The following is a 9534-nucleotide window of genomic DNA, read 5'->3' as shown; positions in this document are numbered from 1 at the left end:
GATCAGACCTGTATGTACTATGCGCTGGAGATTCCTGCCACGTGTGTGAAGAAATGCTTTCAAAGTATTTTTCCTTTGCAAGATCTGCTTACTTCCATTATTGAGAATATAAAAGACGAGTGTTACTTTGACCAGCGTCGAGTGAACTAGAGTGTGGAGTAGCATAGCTCTGCTAGCAGATAGCCTCATAGCTAACAAAGTTATCTATGGAGTTGTTCAGTTTTCAAAGACATACGAGCCTTCCACGAACCCACAATATCCGAATCACCTTTCCACAGTTCCTGTTCCAAGCTGCTGTAACCTTGAAATATTTCCCTTGGTGAGTCAGTGTTTTCATTATATTAGCAGCGCTACTCACAAACTAACGTGACGATAGCAGTAGCATTCAATTGTTAGCACCACCAACATATATGTCTTGCTAATGTGTTAAGTTAAATGAGCAAACTCCAGCTAGTGATACAGTATCTCCGTTTTAAACTAAGCTAAGTTAAAGCATTAGAATTAAATGAATATTCGGTTGAGTGAAAACTAGTATTCAGTGGAAAGAGAATTGACACTTGAATTGATATGGAATTGAAATATCTTTATTGAATAAATTAGAAAGGAGATTACAATGAAACAAACATGTTGAAAGTTGAAATGAAGAGGTAAATGAATGTAATTCAGAGATAGGATATTAATTATTTCTTGTGGCTTTGCTCTGCAAGGCCGGGTTTTGTGGTTGAGTTCATTCCCTTTGGATCCTGGATTTCGTCCTCGTCCTGCTACGCTTCTGTTGGAGGAGTTGTGCGGAGCGTGGACTGGCGAGCCATTCCCAACGTCCCTTTTGTTGATTTGATTTGAGCGAAAAAAGGAGAGACACTGTGTATTGTGCCTTCTGGATTTCGGTAGGACAGGTCCTTTGCATCCACACACACTTGAACCACTGGACGTGTAATAGCAAAAAATGTATTTGTACTATTTTGCTTAAGTCTTATATGAAATGTATTGACCTTGTTGTGACCCAATGTACTTTGTTATTTTCCTTTATGTGACTGAGGAAGAACCAAAACCGACTGCTCCTTCTATCATACAATAGACAGTGTGTGACCTTGGAACACTCCTAACTGCAGGCTGATACATTGTAATAGTGGCTCGCAACACCTACGCTTGTTTCCCAGCTTCTTTATCAGCAAACAGGTGCAAGATATGTTTACCCCTAGACCTATGACGTATGAGCATTGGGGTTAAAAATGGTCCTCTCCTCGGCCACAGCATCAGTATCTGAATCCATACTGTTAGTGAAGGAATGCTGATCCAGCTTTAAACAACGTTGTTTAAACTTTGTATATGCATTAAAACTCTCAACTGAGACCAAACATCGTTTATTGTTGTTCACTGAAAGATTTCCATCACAGACGGCCCCTGGTCCATGGACTGAGACTAAGTCATCACAAATCTCCTCATCCACTCATCAGAGTGTGGTACTGTTTTTGTAATGTTACTTATTGAAGTTTCTTGATGTTTGAATCCAGAGTACACATGTATTGACACTGATATTTGATTTTGGGATGTGAATATTTGATTTTGATACTTTACAATCTTGTGGTTGAATCCATTTCAGTTCTGCTTAAAATATGTTCTAAGACTTTGAACCCTTCCTCCCTCCCTCTACCATCCCTCCCTCCCTCCCTCCCACCATCCTTCCCTCCCTCCTTCCCTCCCTCCCTCCGTACCACCCTCCATCCCTCCACCCTCCCTCCCTCTAGTCACCCACCCTCCCCCTCTCTCCCTCCCTCTCTCTACCCACTCACCCACCCTTCCCCTCCCTCCCTCTCTCTCTCCCTCCTGACGTCTACCCTCCCTCCCTCCCTCTACCCTCCCTTTTTCCTCCCTCCCTCCCTCCATCTATCCATCCCTCTACCCTCTCTCCCTCCCTCCCTCCGTACCACCCTCCCTCTCTCCCTCCCTCCATCCTTCCCTCCCTTCCTCCCTCCATCCTTCCCTCCCTCTACTCACCCTCCCTCCCAACCTCTACCCACCCTCCCTCTACCTAACAACCCACTCTCCGTCCCTCCATCCCTCCCTCCCTCCCTCCATCTATCCATCCTTCTACTCACCCTCTCTCCCTCCCTCCCTCCCTCCCTCCTTCTACTCACCCTCTACCCTCCCTCACTCCCTCCCTCTACCCTCCCTCCCTCACTCCCTCCCTCTACCCTCACTCCTTCCCTCCCTCCCTCCATCCTTTCCTCCCTCCCTCCCTCTACCCACCCATCCTCCCTCCCTCCCTCCCTCCCAACCTCTACCCTCCCTCCCTCCCTCCCTCTACCAAACAACCCACTCTCCGTCCCTCCCTCCCTCCCTCCCTCCTTCTACTCACCCTCTACCCTCCCTCACTCCCTCCCTCTACCCTCCCTCCCTCCCTCCCTCACTCCCCCCCTCTACCCTCACTCCTTCCCTCCCTCCCTCCATCCTTTCCTCCCTCCCTTTACCCACCCTCCCTCCCTCCATCTATCCCTCCCTCTACCCTCCCTCCCTCCCTCCATCTATCCATCCCTCTACCCTGTCTCCTACCCTCCCTCCCTCCCTCTAGTCACCCACCCCCCCCACCACTCTCTCACTCTACCTCGCTCCCAAAACCCACCCACCCTCCCCCTCCCTCCCTCTACTCTCCCTCCCTCCCTCTTTCCCTCCCTCCCTTTCCTCACCCACTGTCCCCCTCCCTCCCTCTCCTCACCCACCCTCCCTTCCTCTACCCTCCATCCCTCTACCCTCCCTCTACCATACCTCCCTCCTTCCATCCCTCCCTCCCTCCATCCCTCTACCATCCCTCCCTACCTCCCTCTCTCTACAATCCCTCTACCCTCCCTCCCTTCCATCCCTCCCTCCCTCCCTCCCTCCCTCTACCCACCCATCCTCCCTCCCTCCCTCCCTCTACTCACCCTCCCTCCCTCTACTCACCCTCCCTCCCAACCTCTACCCTCCCTCCCTCCCTCCCTCTACCAAACAACCCACTCTCCGTCCCTCCCTCCCTCCCTCTACTCACCCTCCCTCCCTCTACTCACCCTCCCTCCCTCTTCTCACCCTCCCTCCCAACCTCTACCCTCCCTCCCTCCCTCTACCAAACAACCCACCCTCCTTCCCTCCCTCACTCCCTCCCTCTACCCACCCACCCTCCTTCCCTCCCTCCATCCCTCTCTGTGCTTTATGCTTTATGAATGCTACATTAACTTATATAGGCCATTATGGCTCTTTATGTCATGCATATAAAGGCTTAATGAATGCTTTATGAATGCTACATTATCACCTCTCTCAGTAAAGTGTTACCCACATTCTCACAAGCTCTTCCTCTAGTGGACATGGTCATTGGATAGATACTAATCTCCACCTGTGCTTATTTCTGTGTGAACCTCCACTGCAGTTCGCCTTCACCTGCATTTAATTTAGCTGACATCCTGAGACAATTGTTAGCAAGATTCCTTGAGAAGATTGAGTAACTGGAGGTATTTGATTAGTGTGTGTTGCCTTGTGTTGATGTGCTGTAGTCTGTTACACAGAACTCACCTCTCAGTTTCTCCTAACATGGATCCAGGTCGCGCTGCAAGGTGGTTAAGTAAGGAGAGTGTGGAGGACAAGCAGAAGAGAGAGAAATCAGCTGCTCTGCTTGGTAAGTGTGAGAGAGTCTGGAGGAGAATTATAGAATAGATGGTTTCAGGAGAGACGATTGAGACAGAATGAATGAATGCATCAACTGAATCAGTGAAATCACTTCATGGTTTATTCAACTCAGATGGCTGTTGATTGCCAGAGATGTGTAGATGAGAGAAATGATCAATGTGTTTTTTACATTTTTGATTGAATGATAAAAATCTAAACATGAGTGAATCTATATGTTCTTCCTGCTAATACAACAGTCAATAAATCATGTGTTCAAATCCCCTTCAGAGATAGAGATGGACAACAAACTTCTAAAGGAGAGGGACAGACTGATAGAGGATAAGAATAAGACTCTGGAGGAGAAAGACAAACAGCTAGCAGAGAGAGACAAACTACTAACAGAAAAAAACAGTGAACTAAAGGAGAAAAGACAGGAACTCGGAGAGAGGAGAAAACAACTAGAAGAGAAGGACAAGCAGCTAGAAGAGAGAGAGAAGCAACTAAAGGAAAGAGATGGACAACTAGAGGAGAGGAACCAGAGACTGGGAGGGAAGGACCAACAACTAGAGGAGATGAACCAGAGACTGGGAGAGAAAGACCAACAACTAGAGGAGAGGAACCAGAGACTGGGAGAGAAGGACCAACAACTAGAGGAGAGGAACCAGAGACTGGGAGAGAAGGACCAACAACTAGAGGAGAGGAACCAGAGACTGGGAGAGAAGGACCAACAACTAGAGGAGAGGAACCAGAGACTGGGAGAGAAAGACCAACAACTAGAGGAGAGGAACCAGAGACTCGGAGAGAAAGACCAACAACTAGAGGAGAGGAACCAGAGACTCGGAGAGAAAGACCAACAACTAGAGGAGAGGAACCAGAGACTGGGAGAGAAGGACCAACAACTAGAGGAGAGGAACCAGAGACTGGGAGAGAAAGACCAACAACTAGAGGAGAGGAACCAGAGACTGGGAGAGAAGGACCAACAACTAGAGGAGAGGAACCAGAGACTGGGAGAAAAGGACCAACAACTAGAGGAGAAAGACAGACTACTGGATGAACTAACCAAACAGCAAGCAGAGAGAGACAAGCAGTTGAAAGACAGAGACAGACAAGTGGAGGATGTGAACACTGAAAATACACAACTTGGTGAGATGTGAAAGAAAAAAAACTGTTATATGTACGATATAATATTGTTACATTTACATTTACATTCATGGCATTTAGCAGACGCCTTTATCCAAAGCGACTTACAACAAATACATGTGTTTAAGTAAGTGAATCATCTATCCATCAGTCATCATAAGAAGAAGTAATCTTTGCAAAATTTCCATTGAAGACACATTTTGTCCAGGATTAATCATCCTGTAATAATAAGGCTTAATCTGTGTATCTGGTCATTGATTAGTTGACGATATACAGTGGGGGAAATAATTATTTGATCCCCTGCTGATTTTGTTAGTTTGCCCGATTACAAAGAAATCAGCGGTCTATAATTTTTATGGTACTTTTATTTTAACAAATAGAGACAGAATATCAACAAAGAAGTCCAGAAAAAACACATTATATAAAGTTATAAATTCATTTGCATTTGATCGAAGGAAATAAGTATTTGATCCCCTACAAACCAGCAAGAATTCTGGCTCATACAGACCGGTTATATGCCCATGAGGCACACAGATTAGTCCTGTCACTTTAGGGAAAGTACTCCTAATCTCTGCTTGTTATGGGTATAAAAGACACCTGTCAATAGAATCAATCTCTTCCATTCCAACCTCTCCACCACCATGGGCAAGACCAAAGAACATTCAAAGGACATCAGGGTAAGAGTTGTAGACCTGCACAAGGCTGGAATGGGCTACAAGACCATCAGCAAGAAGCTTGGTGAGAAGGAGACAACTGTTGGTGCAATTATTAGAAAATGGAAGAAATACAAAATAACCATCAATCGCCCTCGGCCTAGAGCTCCATGCAAGATCTTGCCTCGTGGGGTAAGGATGATCATGAGAAGGGTGAGGGATCAGCCCAGAACTACACGGGAGGAGCTTGGTAATGATCTCAAGGCAGCTGGGACCACAGTCACCAAGAAAACCATTGGTAACACACTACACCGTAACGGATTGAAATCCTGCAGTGCCCGCAAGGTCCCCCTGCTCAAGAAGGCACATGTACAGGCCCATCTGAAGTTTGCCAATGAACACCTAAATGATTCAGAGAAGGCTTGGGAGAAGGTGATGTGGTCAGATGAGACCAAATTTAACTCTTTGGCATAAATTTGACTCTTCGTGTTTGGAGGGAGAGAAATGCTGAATGCTACAATCCCAAGAACACCATCCCCACCGTAAAACACGGAGGTGGAAACATTATGCTTTGGGGTGGTTTCTCTGCTAAGGGTACAGGACGACTTCACTGCATTGAGGGGCCAATGGACAGGGCCATGTACCATAAGATCTTGGACGAGAACCTCCTTCCCTCAGCCAGAGCACTGAGGATGGGTCGTGGATGGGTCTTCCAGCATGACAATGACCCAAAACATACAGCCAAGGCAACAAAGGAGTGGCTCAAGAAGAAGCACACTAAGGTCATGGAGTGGCCTAGCTAGTCTCCAGACCTTAATCCTATCGAAAATTTGTGGAGGGAGCTGAAGCTTCGAGTTGCCAAGCAAAAGCCTTGAAACCTTCAGGATTTGGAGAGGATCTGTAAAGAGGAGTGGACCAAAATCCCTCCTGAGATGTGTGCAAACCTGGTGACCAACTATAAGAAACATCTGACTTCTGTGCTTGCCAGCAAGGGTTTCTCCACCAAGTACTAAGTCATGTTTTGCTTGGGGATCAATTACTTATTTCCTTCGATCGAATGCAAATGAATTTATAACTTTATATAATGTTTTTTTTCTGGACTTCTTTGTTGATATTCTGTCTCTATATGTTAAAATAAAAGTACTATAAAAATTATAGACCACTCATTTCTTTTCTAATCGGGCAAACTAACAAAATCAGCAGGGGATCAAATAATTATTTCCCCCACTGTACATAAGGTCAGGTGTGCTGTAGAAATAGAATTAAAAATATAATATATTAGAAAATAGAAATAGTTTCAGTGAACTGAAACGATACATAGGGTCCCTGAAGGAATATTTCTTTAGAAAAACAAACAAACCAACAAACACTGCTTTACAAAACACACAACTGACATCATTATTTGTTTGTGTCCAACAGTATTTGAAGTGTGTGTGTGTGTGTGTGTGTGTGTGTGTGTGTGTGTGTGTGTGTGTGTGTGTGTGAGAGAGAGAGTAATATTAATATAATAATATAATAATGACTGTATGTACAATACTAATATAACAGTACTATGTTTGTGGATATGAGTGTTATTGCTTTCCTGTCCACTGTCAACATAATTTATGTCCTAGTTTTCCTCTATAATTTCAGCACAACAGATATGTGATCTGAAGACTGAAGTAAAGAGACTGAAGAGTGAGGTCTCAGCCCAGATGACTGGTGAGTGTGATGGAGAAACCTCCATGATTTCAAGAGGCTTCAAATTCTATGTTTCTTTCACAGAACTAATTCCAAATGTTCCTTAAGGTTCTAAACATTCTACAATGAAATGGTTGTTGTTGTTGTAGAGAGAGGAGAGACCTCAGATACAGGCCTCAGACTCCCAATCAGGAGGAGATTCAGCATGGATCGACCTCCAAACAGTGAGTTATCATCACAGCCAGAGATGTGTGAAACAGCTACATACAGCTCATCATCTTGATCCTCACTTGTTCTACTCTTTATTTCACTACTTGTTGAACTACATTACCATCAGAATTCTCCATTCCTTTGAAGTTCTGATAGTAATTGTTGTGGTTACCCCAACATGTCAGTATGTTGACTGGTCCCCTGTGTTGTGTTGCAGTGGGAGGAGAGACCTCAGATACGGACCCCACACTGCCACTGAGGAAGAGACACAGCATGGAGTCCAATCCTCCTGATAGTAAGTAGTTGCTGCTCTCTAAAACATTACTGATCCTGACATTCCACACTGTGATTTTCAGAACACGCTCGAAACGATCAATTCCTTCAATACCCTCAATTTATTACTCATATTTTGGTCAGTGTGTTTAATATATCCCCTGATTATTAAATATATCCTCTATATTTCCAGCATGTGTTGTGACCATTGTCCTGTGTTGTGTTGCAGTGGGAGGAGAGAGCAGCGGTCCAGACTCCCCAGTGTCTCCCAGTGTGTCTGAGCTGAGACTGGTGCTGCTGGGGAGGACTGGGGCTGGGAGGAGTGCAGCAGGAAACACCATCCTAGGCAGAGAGGAGTTTGGGGCCCAGGCCAGCCCCTCTGCTGTGACTCAGAGGAGTAAGAGGAGAGAGGGGGACCTGTGTGGGAGACGGCTGGTGCTGGTGGACACTCCAGACTGGTTCAGCCCTGGACTCTCTCTGGAGGAGATGAGACAGGATGTGGGGCTCTGTGTCCGTCTGTCTGCCCCGGGACCCCACGCCTTCCTCCTGGTCCTACCAGTGGAGCCCTCTAAGGGGGAGGAGAGAGGGGCGCTGGAGAGAATGGAGGAGATGTTTGGGGAGGGTTGTTGGGGACACACTGTCATTCTATTCACCCATGCTGACAGCCTGAAAGAGCAGAGCAGAGAGGAGCTTCTCCAAGCAGGGAGTCAGGACCTCCAGAAGCTTGTAGAGAAATGTGGGAACAGGTACCATGTCCTCAACATTAAGGACAGGGCCCATGGCACTCAGGTCCCAGAGCTGCTACACCAGGTAGAGGAGATGGTGGCAGGAAACAGAGAGAGCTTCTACAGCAGTCAGACCTACCAGGAAGCAGAGGCCCAGGTCAGAGAGATGGAGGGAGTGATACAGAGGGAGAGAGAGGAGAGGAAACAGAGAGAGGAGAGAGAGGTGAAGGAGAGGCTTGAGAAGGAGCTGCGGGACTCTCTGAAGAAGATAGAGGGATTAATCCAGGAGCACGAGGTAGAGATCAGAACACTCTGTGATAGAACAACTGAACTGGAGAGACAGGCGAGAGAAGAGAAGGATGAGGAGAAGAAAAGAGAGCTGGAGAGGGAGCTAAAGAGTGAGTCTGGTCGAAGGGAGGAGATGGAGAGAAAGCTGGAGAGATTTAGAGAGAAGAGAGAGAATGAGAGGAGGGAGAGGGAGGAGAGACACAGACAGGAGATTGAAGAGATCAGGGAGAACTATGAAGGAGAGGCTAGAGTTGAAGCAGAGAGAAACCTGATGAAGGTCGTCCTACCTGATTTACAGAGGAACATCATGATCTCAAAGACCAAGATGCAGAGGGAGTTCAACAGACAGATGGAGGAGAAGGACAGAGAGATGGAGAGACTAAGACAAAGACTAAAAAATCTTAGTACACAGTTTTTAGATGAGGTCTATGTCACAAGTCTAAAGTAGCTGTGGGAGAATCACACTGTATTGATCAGTGTGGGAGAATCACACTGTATTGATCACTGTGGGAGAATCACACTGTACTGATCACTGTGTAGCTAGGTGGGAGAATCACCATGTGATCACAGAGTCATTCCGTTGTAGAAAGTAAAGAAACAAGTTGGGCTGTTTTTTTTAGTGATGATTTTTTGTGGTGTCGGAACCAATATTTACAATGTACTTCACTTTCAGTCATCACAATCCATCTGTCATCAGAATCAAAATGGCCCGGTTCTGATGTGATTCTCATAAGTGGAGTGCATGTTCTGTTTTATGTACAAGCAGAAGAGTTACTGAAACCCAGTAGTGTTGTAGTTCTCTCCTCTGTCCACTAGAGGGCAGCAGAGAACACTAATTCCTCAGAATGACCAAACAGCTGTCATACTATCAAACCACCAGCAGGGGGCTCTTATACATGGATGGAAAGGCTATTGTACGGTGTTGTCAT

General features: G+C 46.2%; 1 protein-coding gene across 1 annotated transcript; it reads left to right on the top strand.

Annotated features, from left to right (window-relative positions):
• Window positions 1-4496: 4496 nt before the first annotated feature.
• On the top strand, window positions 4497-9053 carry LOC310802272 (uncharacterized protein; the record flags this gene model as incomplete). Its single annotated transcript, XM_083666562.1, has 5 exons — window positions 4497-4779; window positions 7062-7130; window positions 7259-7333; window positions 7537-7614; window positions 7822-9053. The coding sequence occupies exons 2-5, from the start codon at window positions 7124-7126 to the stop codon at window positions 9051-9053; spliced, it is 1392 nt and encodes a 463-aa protein (XP_083522688.1). The 5' UTR covers window positions 4497-4779; window positions 7062-7123.
• Between the last annotated feature and the right edge of the window lie 481 nt (window positions 9054-9534).

The sequence above is a fragment of the Argentina silus genome, assembly GCF_951799395.1.
Source record: "Argentina silus genome assembly, chromosome: 3".
NCBI lineage: Eukaryota > Metazoa > Chordata > Actinopteri > Argentiniformes > Argentinidae > Argentina > Argentina silus.
The sequence above is the reverse complement of the archived record's forward strand: the minus strand, read 5'-3'. Positions and strand labels throughout refer to the sequence as shown.